Source organism: Euprymna scolopes, chromosome 41, assembly GCF_053919585.1.
Source record: "Euprymna scolopes isolate OS-2025 chromosome 41, ASM5391958v1, whole genome shotgun sequence".
Lineage (NCBI taxonomy): Eukaryota > Metazoa > Mollusca > Cephalopoda > Sepiida > Sepiolidae > Euprymna > Euprymna scolopes.
The window spans coordinates 19,775,074-19,792,255 of NC_136522.1; the positions used below are offsets into that span (position 1 = coordinate 19,775,074).

At 35.9% G+C, this 17,182-nt stretch overlaps 1 protein-coding gene across 1 annotated transcript in view; it reads right to left on the reverse strand.

Annotated features, from left to right (window-relative positions):
• LOC145266409 (adenosine deaminase 2-like) overlaps positions 1–14,598 on the reverse strand; it is a 97,679-nt gene extending 83,081 nt beyond the window's left edge. Inside the window, exons 1-4 of the mRNA XM_080122072.1 lie at positions 14,286–14,598; positions 7,752–7,904; positions 2,979–3,048; positions 1,523–1,733 (exon numbers count right to left, since the gene is read on the reverse strand). Coding sequence (XP_079978198.1) covers positions 1,523–1,733; positions 2,979–3,048; positions 7,752–7,904; positions 14,286–14,598 — 747 coding nt within the window. The remainder of the gene's footprint in view (positions 1–1,522; positions 1,734–2,978; positions 3,049–7,751; positions 7,905–14,285) is intronic.
• Positions 14,599–17,182: the final 2,584 nt, after the last annotated feature.

Here is a 17,182-nt window from a genome sequence, read left to right on the forward strand (position 1 = left end):
CTATTTGGCGAATAGTAATGCGCCGATCTTCCAAAATGGCAGCCTCAACTTGGCGGACAGATGCCTCATCAATGGCAGAAGCGGGGCGACCAGGTTTGGGAGCTGTTTCTACAGACTTCCGGCCATGTTTGAATTCACGATGCCAGCATTTTACAAGGTCATATGATGGGGCATTATCACCATAAGTTTCTTTCATTTCATCAAAAGTCTCCTGTGGTGTGCGTCCTTTCAAATACAAAAACTAGATCACCGCTCGACATTCAACAGGCTCCATTTCACACCTGACTCAGTTCAAACACCTGTAAAACAGAAACCACAATTAATTCAGTAATTTGCCACATAACCCGTAGAGATATAAATCATTGCACATGCAAAATTTCAGCTATATCAGACAACTGGAAGTGGGTCAGGGGCATTACTTATTGCACGCCCCTCATAAGTAGGGAGTTGTGCAGAAATAGGTTTGTTCGCATTACATTTAAATTTCTGTATGCTTATACAATTAGTGAAACAAAGTAGTGAGCGAATTCCAAGAGCATACAATCTGAGGAAATAAGCTATTTGAGGGAAAAAAAAACTTTCCGGTATACAAGTACCTCTACAGTGAAAAGGCAAGATTTTGCTGATTGGCGGATTAGTTAGCGATATTTACCTTGATGGGGCCACAAGTGCAACAAGTTTGTCAGAGCTCATTCTACAAGTACAACAATGGAATACCATATCTGGGCAGGAGCTGCTTGACACACCCTATCCAGCCTTGATAAAATTAAAAAAAAAAAAAAAAACGGCTTTAAAACCTAGTAGGTGATGCCCTTTTCTCTTCTCCGCAACCTCTTTCTCACAGAAGAGACGTTGCGAGCCTGTCTCTGCTCTATCGTTATTTTCATGGCAAGTGCTCGACTGAACTCCAATCTATGGTTTCCCCTCGCCAAACATTCACAAAAAAAACACTCGACTAGCTATAACCACTATATACGATTTCCCCCGCTCTCTAACTGTGCCTAAATCTAAACGCAGATTCCATGAACAAAGTTTTTTCCCCAGAACTGTCTGTATGTGGAACACTGTTCTACTGGCCTGCTTCTTGGTTGAATACAACATTGAGCCATCCCCATGAATAATCAAATTCTACCCAATTTACACATTCAATGATTACTACACTACCACTTTACATTCATTAACCCTTATCCTCGAGTGGCTTTCGGTCATTGATAAGTTGTGACTCTCAAGCGAAAAAAAATACACAGAGATAAAACATTGAGGCGATGGGACAGTTGTTCGAGCTGGGCAGACAGTGTGGGGGCTATTATATTAGAGGTTCTTTTTTTTTTTACACTGTTCTAAATGGAGAGACTAATGGTTGATGCACCAGCACAAATGTCGCAACAGTAATCCATGAATGGGCAATGGCTGCTTTGTAGAGATGGAGAATTCTGGTTTACAAAGTAATTTTTCTAGCAGGTGCCTCACATTTTATTATGTGCGTATGTTGAGTGGGTAGCAACACGGACCTGAATCTTACCTGTTGTAGCGAAGCGCGAATCTCAAAGTGTTGGATATTGTCTTGCCACAATTCTTTGAGGCCTTCGTATACGTAGAGGGGAAACACCGGATTGTACAAAAGCAGACCGGTCACGCTAAAAAAATATTCTTCGAAATATTGCCAGATTTGACTTGTATTTCCACGACTAGACACGATTTTGGAATTACCGAACAAAATAGACTTGATTAACCTAGAAAATGCAAAGAAAGAAAGAAATATCATGGTTAAAATTAATTTTAAAAACAAAAATAAAAATAAAAATGTACTGTAGTAATTTTACAACAATATTAGTTCCTTCGATCCTATATTCACATTAGCGAACGTGTGAAAATTTTTTTAGCCCTTGTGTACTTGTGTGTCGGTAGAACTTTTTTGGTTTTCAGGTTGGACATTTGGAGAGTGCATAGAAGGGGCAGATAAATGCAATTTCAGGACCGAATCGAAAATTTAAAAAGATTTGTTTTTTTTCGTAACAAAACCAGAATTCTGAAAATTTTTAAACGCGCTTTTTTTGTTTTTGTTTTTGTTTCTGTTTTTTAATAGGGCTAAACTACACCCATATTTTAAAATAATCATTGATTCACTTGGTGCAGAATAGTTAACAGTCGAGAGATTATAAAAACAACAACAACAACAACAACAGAAGAAAAAAAAAACAACAAAACGAATAACTTATAGCGAAAGCAATAGAGTTTAATTATCTAACGACCTGTATGCTTTTAACATGCGGAAACTCTTTAATTTTTATTTTCAACCTAATTAAAAAACATTTCAGTAGAAAAATCTTTACAATATAGGTACACGGCACGAAACAGAAATGTCATATTCCAAGAATTACGTAAACATTGCTGGTGTCTTCTTATGCAGATTATAATTTTTCTAAAAAATAAATAAATAAATAAAAATAAACTAACAAAAATAATAACAGTAATAATTCAAAACATACAATATAATTAACAATACATCCTCTGAAAATTATGTTTCTGCATTTTTGAGATGAGGATTGATAATTCGTATTATTTAGATTATTCGGACTACTGTTCTCATCTTCAGTGCTATTCCGCAAGGACCCGTGGTGTAGTGAATAAAGTACTTGGTAAAAATTCAGTTGTAAGTTATAATCTTTTGGGGGTTGAAGGTTCAACCTTCAATGCGTGCGACACTAAGAATACAATTGCAAATTACTTGGGACTTATAGCACGTGTTGGCTGGCGGGACGAGAACATGCTTCCCCAGTGGACTAAATAAAGAGTTCTGTTTGAAATTCTCTGCAGATTCCCGAGTTCGATAGATAGATTTCTGAATTCGATACACTTGGAGAAGGTCGGAGGTTACATCAACCAAAACGGCGTGCAAATAACACCGAAGATTAGAACAGTAGTTCGAAGAATCTAAAATCCTATGACTCATCTGAGAAACATCGTCAACAACTCACATGTCATCGAAAGCTTTAGTTCCGTCCGTGAAGTTCCGTCTTTCATCGGCCACTAAACTCCACACGCATTCTATAAAGTAAATAAGAAATGTTAAAAATGATGATAATAAGCGTAACATGGCCTAACAAGTGGAATGAGGTTGACACTAGAGCAGGTATGTCAAACATACAGCCCGCGAGCTGCATGCAGCACATCTTGTTTTTGTGAAGGAAATCACTCTAGACAAGACGTGTAATCACTTGATGTAAGGAGCTAACAAGAACGAAAACTGATTAGAAGAGAGAGGGAGAGAGAAAGAGAGAGAGAAAGAGAGAGAGAGAGGGAGAGAGAAAGAGAGAGAGAGAGAGAGAGAGAGAGGGAGAGAGAGAGAGAGAGAAAGGGTGCAGAAAAGATGGAGTGGAGCCAATCAAATTACAGACGTATTTTTACACCTTATCAAGAATCTTCAAATGGGACAGAAATTCACCAACCCAAATATGGCAACAATACTCCATACATGATCTGATAGTAGATTTGTAGAGATAGGGAATAGTCTCGGGTGTGAGGAAGTGTTCAGAATAGTAGAGAGAACCAACTTTTATGAGAAGCAGAAAGAGAAATGGATCTAATATATGAACTCCAAGAAAGATTTGATGAGTAAGAAAGGCTAACAAGTTTTAATTTCAAATGATGAACTATGCTAAGCACGGTTAGAAAAATACACTTTTTTGTTTTTCAGAATTAAAGAGTATGGTTGGACAGATCATTCATAACGATAAATATGTGTTGGTTGTGGAACAGAATAAAGTACTCATTCCTCCGAACTACAATAAATACCTTGCCTGGGGTTTTTCGGGTTTGACCATCAGGATCGGTAACTGGAATCAGACAAAGTAAGTTGGAATCCAAGATTTAATGCTATGTTTTTTCTCTATTTTAATATTGTTTATACTACTGAAAACCTGTGGAAATTCCACAGTTGCCTATCTGGCGTCTTCTCTTTCTATTACGTGGGATTGTGGAGAAGAAAGGCTATGGCCGACCAAGTTATGGATATGTTTCTGCACCTTTATAAAGAACCCTCAAATGAGAGAGATTCATCAGCCCAAATATGAAAACAGTACCCAATACATGGGCTGATAGTAGATTTGTAGAGATAGAGACGTGTATGAGAAAGTCTTCAGAGAAAACCGATTTTATGAGAAGCAGAAAATGTAACGGATCTAATATATGAACTCCAAGAAAAGTTTGTATGAGAAAGAAAAAAAAAGAAAAAAAAACATAAAAAAGAAAAGAAAAAAAAAGAAAAGAAAAAAAAAAGAAAAACAAAAAAAAAACAAGAAGCTTTAGAGTCGATTTCTCTTGAAGAGCAGAATCATCCTTGAAAATCTCAGGAAGAGATGCATGCATTGTAAGCTTGGTTTTTTGGGGGGGGAGGGGGATATCAAGATACGAGGTGTGTCGGAAAAAGTAGTGAGAATTCTTCGCTTTAGGAAAGTTGTTTTCAACATTGTTTCCATCTGTTGAAATTTTAGAACGTCACAGGCACAACGTTTTGTTTTTTGAGTCATCACTATTTTTATTATCAAAGAAATTACAGGCAGTTACATTTTTAAAAACTCAAAATTTTTCAGAGAACTACGTTTACTGACACCACTTTTCATCTTTAATATAAATCTTTCCTGTCTGTTTAAATGTATGTATGTATGCATGTATGCATGTACGTATATATGTATGCCTTAAACTTTCGACATAGGTAACGGATTTTCACGAGATCGGTATCGTTTTGAAGCACGACCCTTCGGACGACAAATATCGAAAAATTGGCTAAAAACATGACTTCCTTCACCCTTAACTGGGCACTTTTCAACAGGGAGGAGTCCTTTTTTTTTCGCCGATATTTTCGAAAATCATACCCTCTTTTCAATTTACTAGCCTTAAACTAAGCCTACGTCACTTCTGGATTGGCGATGGGCGAAACAGCAAAGACAGTTTTTTCCCCATGTTCTTTTCCTCCTTCGTGGTACGAGTTCGAGCCTGCCTGTTTGCATACTACCACTTTTTTTTTCTGAACACACACCCCCAAACACCCAGGACACGCTGGGCACCCAGACTAGTCTATGATATAAATCTTATCTGTCTGTTTAAATGTATGTATGTATGTCTACCTAAAATTTTCGACAGATGCGACGTCGCATAAAAGGCGTTATTTCGACCGCCCGTGACGTGACAACCACGGTAGACGCACTGCTAGAAGCGTTTTTTTTTTACCTCTTTTTTCTGACGCGTTACAGGTTTGAGCCTGTTTACTATTCCTTTTGTCTTTTTTTTTACGCTCGCAAATTTCCTTTTTTTTTCTTTCTTGCTTAACCAACACCCTTACACACACCTCCACTTTCTTCTCCGCCTTCGCATCATGGGTTCGAGCCTGCCTGCCTACTACAACTTTTTTTTTGCTCAACACACATGTCGCAGTTTCAAATCACCGCCTTCATTTTTCTTTCTTACTCCACCCCCGTTGTTTCTTTTCGCCTTCCTTTCCCTTAAACAAAGGATGCGATAGGCTAACAAACCAGCGATTCATGAGATGGCTGGTGGGGTCGGTTGACGTGACTGGTAGTGTTAGTCGTCGTACTTCGGGCCGGTTGGATTTATTTGCTTCCCCACTGAGCAAATTAAGCATAAGTCCGCTTTTTAATGTGGAGAGTGAAGGGAAAATGGGGACCAGCTCCCCGGGGAGTAGGAGAGCTGGATAGTGACAATTGGTATGAAGGGTTTCCCCTACAGTGACCAATAACTGATTGCCACAAGGGCAATGGTCTTTGCTTGAACTTTGGTGCCCAGCCCCGGAAGGGGTGGGCTGGTTTGACTAGCCCGCAACGGGCTGTACTCATTTGAGAAGAGTGATATTAGTGGCGTCGCTCCCCATAAGACAAACAAACGACTCTAATTAATTCCAGAACAAAATTTATGCAATCAAAAGTAGCCTGGGAGTTTGTTGATTCCATTGAAATTAATTTCGTCTAAAAAGTAAAAAGTCAATTACCTGAATTATTGGCATTTTTTTTTTTATATATATTTGAATTCTGACGTGCGTACAGGAGTTGATGACGGAAAGAAAGGGAAGGTGAATGTGTTCGCTGAACCCGGATATGTTCACACGTTTAGCTCGCGTTAGCCTATCGCGGAAACAAATAACTGAATGGATACAAAGACAAAATAACCGAATTAGAAAACGCAAGAGCAGATTTTGTGATTGGATAGCTGATGTATCTTCAGCATTGGTTCTAAATCTTAATAATTAAAAGAGAAAGATGCTCCTAGAAATGCTAGGAGAATTCTCCAACGGAAGGTCAATTAAGTGTGATCTTTTTAGTATTATGTAACTTGACCAATACTGCTGTTGATTCCATCGATGAAAAATGGATAATCATGTTGCACGAGGCCAAAAGCATGGGTCACCTAGCAGAAATCTTAAATTAGTAATCAATATTGAAGCTCAATTGTTTATTAATATGGTTTGAAATGATATGGCAACAAAATAGATACTACACTAATCCCCTGGAGGAGTTAATGCCTGGGAAGATAGCATTATGACAATAGAGCAAATAGTACACTACTCTTAAGTAAGATTGGATGCTAATGCACTTACTGATCCGCTAATCCTAACCCTAACACCCTTCCCCATGTTAAGAATGGCTTTTTAAATAATAACGTTATTATTTCAGCACGGATCAGTAAGTGCATGAGTACCTAAGATTGGTTTGGTTGTTTTGTTTTACGGCATATCAACACTTTTCAGGTTTTTAAATGGCAAATCCAATAATTTTATTAAAAGTTTTCATGTTTCAAGTTTTTTACATCTTCAAATATTTATTCATGGTGTTTGGTTTGGTTGTTTTGCAAAGGAAAATTGTTTTTTATTTCATTTTGCAGAACATGATTGAGTTTTGCAAAGAGAAAAGAAAGAACAGGTCAGGATACCGGGATCTTCAGACATCCTATCTGATAATACTAGATATAAGTATGAAATAGTAGAAGAAACCGGAATGAGCATTAATAGATAGTTTCAGATTAAGACAAACAGACACCTAATTTATATATATATATATATATATATATATATATATATATATATATATAGATTTTGTTATTGTTGTTATTTTTCAAGCGATAACTACGGTTAATATTGGCGCCGCCTCGGAGCTCATTTTTTTTATTATTTACTTAGAAAGTCGCCCTTTTTTTTTAATTTGGACGTATTTAACATTTTTTATTTATTTTATTATTTTTAAAACAGTAATCTACGTACACGCGTGTTTCGAGGTTTTTTACCTCTCATCAGCGTAGCTTAACTGCCTCCAGGGATCGAACCTCAGACCATGTTTACCACAGTCTGGTGCCTTAACCATTAGGCCATAATCCCTAGATTGATTATACTGTTTATTATTATCGCTTATAGATTTAGATTTTGTTATTGTTGTTATTTTTCAATGGTAAACATGGTCTGAGGTTCGATCCCTGGAGGCAGTTAAGCTACGCTGATGAGAGGTAAAAAACCTCGAAACACGCGTGTACGTAGATTACTGTTTTAAAAATAATATATATATATATATATATATATATAAATGCAAAACACTGGTCTAGATGACAGAAAAGATTAAGTATAGTATCAGAACAGATAGCCCCCCCCCCACAAATGCATTAACTACAAATTGAACTTGGACCTGTGTAATCAATACGCCATCATCAGATGTCTTACATACCGTGTATAATAATGTCAAAAATCTTACCTTTATTATTTATTGGTTTCGATGCACTGAAAACAAAACGATGATAATGATGGTCCTGGTGTTGACATAAATAACAATGAGGCAAGTAAGTCGCATACAAAACCAACCACTCGACACTGGTCAGTGCAAAATCGTGCAAGTGCAAGAGACCACCTGAAATTATAAATATATTTTTAAAAAATAACATAAAAAACACAGACCAGAAACTGTATGACTTTTTTTTTTTTTGCATCATTTAGATTATTCAGACTATAACTCTCATCTCGGATATTCTTCTGAGAACGCTTTGACCGATGTAACCTCCGACCCTCTTCAGGTGCATTTTATCAAACTCGGGGGAATTTTATGGAATTTTGAACGTAACTCCTTATTTAATTCACGTGAGTGGCTTGTCCTTGTTCTGTCAGTCATGACCAGATAGAAGTCTTAAGTAATTTGTAATTGTATTCTTAGTGTTACATGTTAGTGTAATAGAACCGCTGACGCATATTTAGCAGCAGCTGTAAGACACGTATGCAAATGACCTTGTCGGTGTGCGAGCTGACGTCACCGCAGAGGAAGAGAAGGGAAAGAAAATGGGAGAGAAAAAAGGACACATGTGGACCGCAAAGCGACCAGTAGGAGATGGACCTGCAGCAACGTGGCAGCGTGAGGGACTGGAGAGGATGTATTGGGCGACAGGGTTTTGTAAACCACATGGCGAACTAAGAGACTTTTAAAGCACAATGAAATTCATTCTTTTGAAAAGTACCATGAATAAGTGCCTTTTATTTCAACTAGAAAAAATGAGTCAAATTTCTTTTCTTTTTTTTTGTTCCTTTGCGACTGTCTCTGCATGCAATGTGTGGGTCCGTGTTAACATGTAATAACAACGTTACATTAGGGGCCCTACGTCGGTGGTGATTAGGTTAAGTAGTGTGAATTTTGACAAGGGCCACATCAAGTGCATGTCAAGATAACCTCAATCAGCAACCAGAATCGTTCCCAAAGACGGGTGATATAAAGTTGAGGCAATATGTTTGGTGTGTGTGCGTGGGGGGAGGGGGGCTGCAACAGGTCAAACAGTAGACAAAAGAGACTTGAATGATGATGAATGATGCCACATTTTTGAGCTGAGAAAAACACGTTTTCAAGTCAGTCTCTTTGCGGAAGCCGTGCGAATGAGACACGAAAAATAATGCAGAAATAATTAAAAGCGAATGTTATTTCGATGCCTCTCTCTGTGCGGATACTCATTTCAGTAAGTAAGAAAGTTAATTGAAGAAGTAGATAATTAGCTATGAGAACATCTGCTACTCTCTATTCTGAGTTGATTCTCTCTATAATAAAACTATTTATGAAAACTCTCACTGAACGTCTCCTTGGGTGTTTCCTTCATGAAAATTGTATTAGTTTTATTTGTCTAGCAATACTGATGACAAATCACAACAAGAAGAAAAAAGGAAGATGAAGCAAATCATGCAACGAACACTAGACAGGACAGGGACCATGAAAAGCAGAATATATGTAAAAGATCAGCACATATAAAAACCCTGGATGGTTGGAATCTTAAAAAAAGATCTCTCGGTTGAAATACATGACATAGTTGTCTGGTTTCCAGTAGGATACTTCATGCCCAGTTAGCAAAAGATGAGAAATTTTTTTACAAATGATAAATATGTGCCATGGTCTCTGGCCTTGGTAGGTCCATTTTATACAATGATAGTGCCTTTGGGGTTTTGAAAAGAACCACACAAAAATTTAATGCATATTGTCTATAAATGTTATGTTTTAGCAAAGGAAAATATGAAGGACGTATACAGGTATGCATGTAAAAAAGAAGAAACGAATAAAACATTGAGAGAATCCTCAAGGTCACCAAGTAGCAAGTGCTAACTAAAAACATGAAACATTTCTATTAAAAAAAATCTATAGCAATCACTGGACGAAACAACGACGATAAAGTCGCGCATACTAAGGGTTGTAACCTTTAAACTCCACAAGACTGGACTGTCATTTAAAACAATGGATCCTAGGCAAAAATTCGTAGACGTTCACCAGTTCGACATAAAGATTACCTAGTTTGACAGAATGCACCCGAAGATGGTCGGAGATTACATCGCCCGAAACATTGTAAGTATTACATTTAAGGCGACAGCAATAGACTGAATAATTAAAATAATTATCAATCGGCATCTAAAACATTCAGAAACATTTTACATTATTGGTATTAATATTTGCACTAGATTTCAGCCAGTTTTTCCAGACGCATTTAATTCCAGACTTCCAGGCGCTTCATTTAATTTGCATTAATTCCTTTCAAAATATACTTTCCGAGTAGGATAATTTTTCTGATTATTTAAATAGTATTTATGTTAAATGTGCGTCTACTTTGATATGTACCTTGATGTTCATCGACAGACACATGTACCTAACACTTACAAACATCACTGTGAATAAATGAACCAGACACTGTCGAAGACCGATTGATACATCGGCCGAAACGTAGTATAAAGATCAATATTGATGAAATCAAAAGTTTAAAGAAAAAACAATGTAAATTATGATAACTCAATTTTTTAGTTTGCCTCCAAAAAGAAAACACACACACATACATACATAATAGCTGAATAAAGACCAATTATATTATTATTCTTTTATATATATATATATATATATATATATATATATATATATATATATATATATATATATATATATTCATCCACATACAGTACTGCTTCTCTGTATCACAACTCATCAGTGCGGCTAGACAGGTAACTACCTCAAGCCAGGATCGAAACCCGACCGCCCAAATAACACTTAAGGCTTCTCACCATTGCGCTATACGGCTGCTGCTGTGTGGGTAGTGAATTAACGATGTTTTTACATCGTCCAAATGCCTCCGCTCGATTTGTTTACACAAAGAGCGTCGCTTAATACATTAATGGCAGTTTGTATATCACTTCCCAATATGCTCAACCCAAGATAGGGAAGATAGGGAGCATTATATATATATATATATATATATATATATATATATATATATATATATATATATATATATATATATATGTGTGTGTGTGTGTGTGTGTGTGTGTGTGTGTGATGAGAAAAATATTATATTTTCTTAAATTTCTTCATCCATTAACTATAAATCAATAATATTAGAAACTTGTATTAAAAGAAAAAAAGATGAACCTAAAGTCTTTTATTCCTTATATATATATATATATATATATATATATATATATATATATATATATATATATATATATATATATATATATGACAATATACTTTCTGTGAAAATAACGACTTTGTTCTATTTCAGAACGAAAGAGTCGTTGGAAATTAAAAAAGTCATAGCTTTGTCCTACCTACGCGCCAGAGGCTTCGTGACATTTGCATATTACCTGATTTTTTGGAATGTGGCAAATACTTAGTGCATTACTTCTTGAATGTGATAAATAAGCATGTGTCAGAGGCTTCGTGACATATGCATTCTACAATATTCTATATATTTTATATCAAATGCGAAGAAAAAAGGCTATAAAAATATTTTGCAATATAAATAGGGAGAAACATGACACACCCAATATCCATATTAAACAGATGTTTTCTCGTACCACGCCTCATCAGCGTAGCTAACTGTATAATGCATATATATATATATATATATATATATATATATATATATATATATATATAAGAACAAGTAGTTAATAAAACATGTTAAAAACACTTTGAAAAAGAGGTCTAACATATTTAATTTTAAAAGGGGAGCACAAAATAAGTGGATAGTCCTTAATCCGCGGAGTTTCGAAGAAATACTTTCCTTCACATCAGAGGGTAGGATTTAGCAAAATGCGGGATCGGATTTTGCTTGCAAAAGTATTTGATGAAACTACAAGTAAGTCATAGATCTTACTTGGTAGCAAATAGTGAAGCAGAGGTAATAGGATGAAGAAAAGGGTGATTTCACGTGAATGGATAGTCTGGTGAAGGGTAAAATATCCAATAACGGTAAAATCCAAAAATCCAAAAAAAGTTGGTTAAGTTTCCATTTCCACAAGTAAAATCCAAGGGAATCGCGTAATTGGAAGATAGTCCAAAGTAATCCAAAAGGCAGAAATCCGTGGAATAATTCAAAAATGGGGGCAAGGAAAAGGTAATGAGTTTAAATGATATTATTAAAAGGAAGATAAGATGTGCGTAGAAAAAAGAATTTAAAACGACTGTCAAGGCTGGGCCAATTTTGGGAGAATGAGTGAAGAAGAAGAAGAAAAAAAGAATTTTTTTTAGAATTAATTTTAGAATAGAAAAGCCAATGTCAAATGTCCCGTTAAAAAGGCGCCAAAATTTAAAGCAAAAAAAAGGGAGTCAATTGAAATATACAAGTTATTACTTAAGAATTAAATTATCAGCAGGAGTTATTAAAGGAAACTAATGAATTAATAATAAGTGAAATACATACATATGTATATACATACATATATATGCATTATATTATTATAAGCTCTATTTGCTATTTGGTTTTATCGAGCTTTTATATCTGGTTGAGATTACTTTATAAATATTAACTCTTCAATATTTATAATATGCTTCAGTTTTGCCATCTTGGATTATTTTGGTAAACTTAACTGTAATTCTTATTCCATTATATATATATATATATATATATATATGTGTGTGTGTGTGTGTGTGTGTGTGTGTGTGTGTGTGTGTGTGTGTGTGTGTGTGTGCGTGCGTGCGTGAGTGTGTTCGTCTGGGTGTACTATTTTGGTAAATTAGTTTTGTTCAATTACATTTCACTATTTTATATATATACTAACAAAAGTACCCGTTGTTGACTGGGTTCAAAAACAGCCTACAGAAAATGGACTTTGATTTATAAAAGTATGATAAGTTATGAAAAAGAAGGGTTGTAAATTTGGGTTGAATTTGGGGGTATCAAAACCAAAGCAAAATAGGATGAAAGTAAAAATAAAATAGATAAACCCCATAATTTATTATACCATACCTGTTCACACTGAAACACTTATCACAATATTCTGTGGATCTATATTAAAAACCCTTGTTGAACTTTGTGACATATTTACATTCTATGGAGGTCAGGTGCAAACGAACACCCCATAATTTTATTATACCATATTTCTTCAAACTGAAACATAATTATCAAAGTATACTTACGCAGGTAGATATGAAAAGTCTGTGCCTATTTCCATTCCATGGAGGCCAGGCGCGAACGCAGACCCCACAATTTTATTATATCATTCCTATTTAAGTTAAAACACACTTATCAAAGTATTCCTATGTACATCTATATCAAAAACACTTGTAAATTTTTTTTAATCTAAAATTTTTTTATTTCCATACCTTGTGGACCAGGCGCGTACGAAGACCCCACAATTTAAATGAATCATAATTATGCCAGATCAAACATACTCAATCCTATGTCTCGATACATTTTCTATCACTATATGTGATCAGTTTTCTATAATAGTCAACCATATAGGAGCCTATTCGTGACCACACACACACACACACACACACACACACACATTCAGCTTTATATATATATATATATATATATATATATATATATATATATATATATATATATATGTATGTATATATATATGTATATATATATATATATATATATATGCAACTTTGTCTGTGTGCGTGAGTTCGTTCGTTATGTACTCCGAAACGGCTGAACAGATTTTCTTTAAAATTTACAGAACTTTAGTGTGTGAGTCTGGAAGTGATCTTACTTAAGTTTTGTCTCAGAATACCTTCGATAATTACCGATAATCGATAATCGAAACCGTTATTTTAATTTATCTATCATCGGTAAAGCCATTTTTCCATATCGTCGCTTAGCAACAATGATTGAACAACGAGCCGTGAAAAGTCTACTCTGAGTAAGTTGATAGCATGTTTTTTTTTGTTTTTTGTTTGTTTGTTTTTTTTTTCATAGTCTGTAGGTTCAAACCTCGCACGCAATTTTCTGGAAATAAGTTTATATAAAATAATTTTATAAAAGAAACAGTAGGTTCCGTAGAATGCAATGTAAAATAATATATACTTTGGACAAGTTACTGCATGAACTTTCCTCCCGAGCGATTTTACGGATTTCGATGACGATAAAAATATAGGAGTGTGATATATATATATATATATATATATATATATATATATATATATATATATATATATATATATATATATATTTTTTCTTCTGGAATTTAGATTCCAGAGTACTCGTGGAATCATGAGTGTCAGCAGTGTTATATATATATATATATATATATATATATACAAATTTGTCACTATCGCTTAATATAAGTGAATCATGAGGAAAACGTCAACAAAATGTCACTTATGTTAAGCGATAGTGACAAATTTGTTATATATATATATATATATATATATATATATATATATACGTCCGAAGTTCCCATATAAAGAACGAGAGAGAGAGAGAGAGAGAGAGAGAGAGACAAAGAGACAGAGAGAGAGAGGGGGTGAGGGAGAGAATAATCTTACCTTTTGGCATCTTTCGTATAAACTTGTAAACTTTGCTCTTCTCAATATCTTCCTTAACTTCCGTAAAACTGTGACCAGGTGGAAAGGTCTCTGCCCCCGAAACGTATCCTGCCATCTCTTCCTTTTTGTTCTTCATCAGCTGTTTATTAACGATTTCCTCGTAGGGATCCAGAATGACGTCACTTCCCAACCGCATACCTCTCTCCCTCCCCAATAATACATCCCTTCGCTGTTTGTAAGTTTCGGCCACCTCGTGATCGCTTGCTATTAGAGCCACGTAATAGACCAGAACCAAAAGATATTTCAAATACATCTTTCTTCTTCTTCTTCTTCTTCTTCTTCTTCTTCTTCTTCTTCTTCTTCTTCTTCTTGTATTAATGTATTTGTCTTCGTTTTTGTCTTCTTTTTGTTTTCTACTTTTTCGTATTCTCCGTCTTCTTTTATTCTATTTTTTTTTGGGGGGGGGGGGGTATTCTTCCTTTTTTTTCTCTTCTGGCCCTGTATATGATCTTAAACTATATCCGATAGTTAGGCCCCAGTTTGCAGGTTTGGGGAATGTGAAGCCACCACCTAATTGCTATTGCTCCCAGGTCCACTCTAACCCAGAGTGGTAGGACCTGTTTGGGTCCCAACTATGGGTTGAATAGAAACCGACTTGGAAAAAATATTCTACTAAAAATTTTTCTTCAAAATCACGTGATTCGGCATCAAATAACCTGAAAGGGGTTAATATGCCGTAAAAGCTTTTTTCTCTTTCCCCCTTTTTTTTGTATTTAGACTATAGGGCGGATTTTTTTAGCTGTATCTTAGGATATCTATAAGAATACGTTTTTACAAACCAGCCCGTCTGTCATGTTTAAGTCGATCACCCCCCTCCGAAATCTGATTATTCAACAACAATACAAGCAAACTTTATGCAAATTGGCGTATCAATTTTGACAATATACCTGAATTGGAGTTGTAGCACTGTGAAGGTTAATGCTGACAGACTTTCTGTGGCTCAAATAACTTTGTTTTTTGCACTCGACATTATCAGATTTTCTGCCAACAATATCGAACGGTGTAAGTGACTTAATTCAATAAATCTTTTTGCTGTTTTTATAAAACAGGTGCCGCTTTTTCTTTGATTGGTGGAATTGTAACAGTCATAAAAAAACATTTATTATTTCTCGCGGATGAATATCCTTACTAAGTGATTCGGTTACTCGATGACCAATCAGTTTACAAAGCGCATTGATTTCATCTATCACTTGAAGAACTACTTCAACCCCTTTGGAAATCACAGCCAGTCAGTAAAAAAGAAAACCCTGGAAATAACAAGTAACTGGCAACTTTTTTCTTTCTTTTCTTCACGGGTTTTACGTTGCAAGTTAAACAGTTGCATTTATAAGTGATTTTTCAAAATGGCGACTACCTATAATATAAAAGCGAAAATGTGTGTGTGTGTGTGTGTGTGTGTGTGTGTGTGTGTGTGTGTGTGTGTGCGTGCATTTTTTGCATGCCCGCCAAAGGCTTTGGGCAGAGGCGCTCGGGGGGGGGGGGGTCACTCATTCTTACAACTTGTTATATACTCCTTAGATTATAATATACTGATTTACGAAACGAGGGCGTGTCTATCTTTTATTTCACCGACTTTTATGTTACAAAATTCGCGCTGTGATTTCATTTCTGTATGGCGTGTTTGACATAGAAAACCACACCTTCACGTTCGTTTAACCACCTGCTTTTTTAAACGTTTCATTTCGGCCATTATTAGCCTCCCACCTTCGTAGCGTCGTGGTAAGTTATCTGGCTATTCGCCTCAAGGCTTCGGGTTCGAGCCTACCTCTACCGAGCTTTTTTTTCTTTCTTTTACACCCGAGCAACGCCGGGAACCCCCACTAGTAAATAATAAAACGCTTATCTTTTGGCGACTGTTTTTCTTTCCCCGACAATCTTAAAAAGCTCATTATCTAGTGAAAAATGTATTTTTAGTCATTATTTTTTTTAAACTAGCAAAGGCAAATTATTTAAGCAAGAAAAGTTTGATAGACCAATATATCCCTTTTTTAACGAAGGCCGTTTAAAAAAAAACATCTGAAGAAATTTGAATGTTTATATCTTCAAGTCTTGACGTAAAATTCGGCGCATATTTAGAATTGCGCTTATTTAAAATAAAAATACAGAAACACCTTTATAATGTATGTACTCGTAACATACTTCAGCCCCTTTAGAAGTCACAATCAGTAACTAATAAAACAAACTCTGAAAGTAACAAAAAAAGACAGACTTTCTAACAGACTTTCTGATGCTTAAGGAACTATTGCGGGGTCGAATGTCGGTGGCAATCGACCTTAACTAAAAGACGACACAGTGAAGAAGATGAAAAACGACAATGGCAAAGAGGAGGTGACAAACGCAGCGGGTACCGTCGTAAACGAATATAAATCCGTTCAGGTTTATTTTCGTAAAGAAACTGAATGGTGGTAGGAGGTTTTAGGCCGGGGGTTGGAATCCAGCTGGTGTTTGAACTGACAGACAACGAAGTCGTCGCTAGTGACTACGGGAAACGCGTGCTGGCTTGAGGAATTGGATTGCTGAGAATCGAGCGCGTCGACAACGAGTGGTCGCTGGAACTGCTACTGGATTCGGCCGTTGTCGAGGAGGTAGTCAAAACGGTTCTGCATGGACATGACTGCTGCTGCTGAGTTGGGTTTGGTTGGACCGCGGACGGACCCAATCTCACCGTACAGTGATCAAACCGCGACTGACTGCTTGTTGAAAAAAAAACAAAAAAAAACAAAAAGCCGCTGTATTTATACTCGACCGGCGGACGTAGTTGTAGACATCGCGTCTTTGTGGCGTTGGCCGTCGTTTTTCGTTCCTTATTTGCGCTTGTTTTTGTGTCTTTAAAGTGC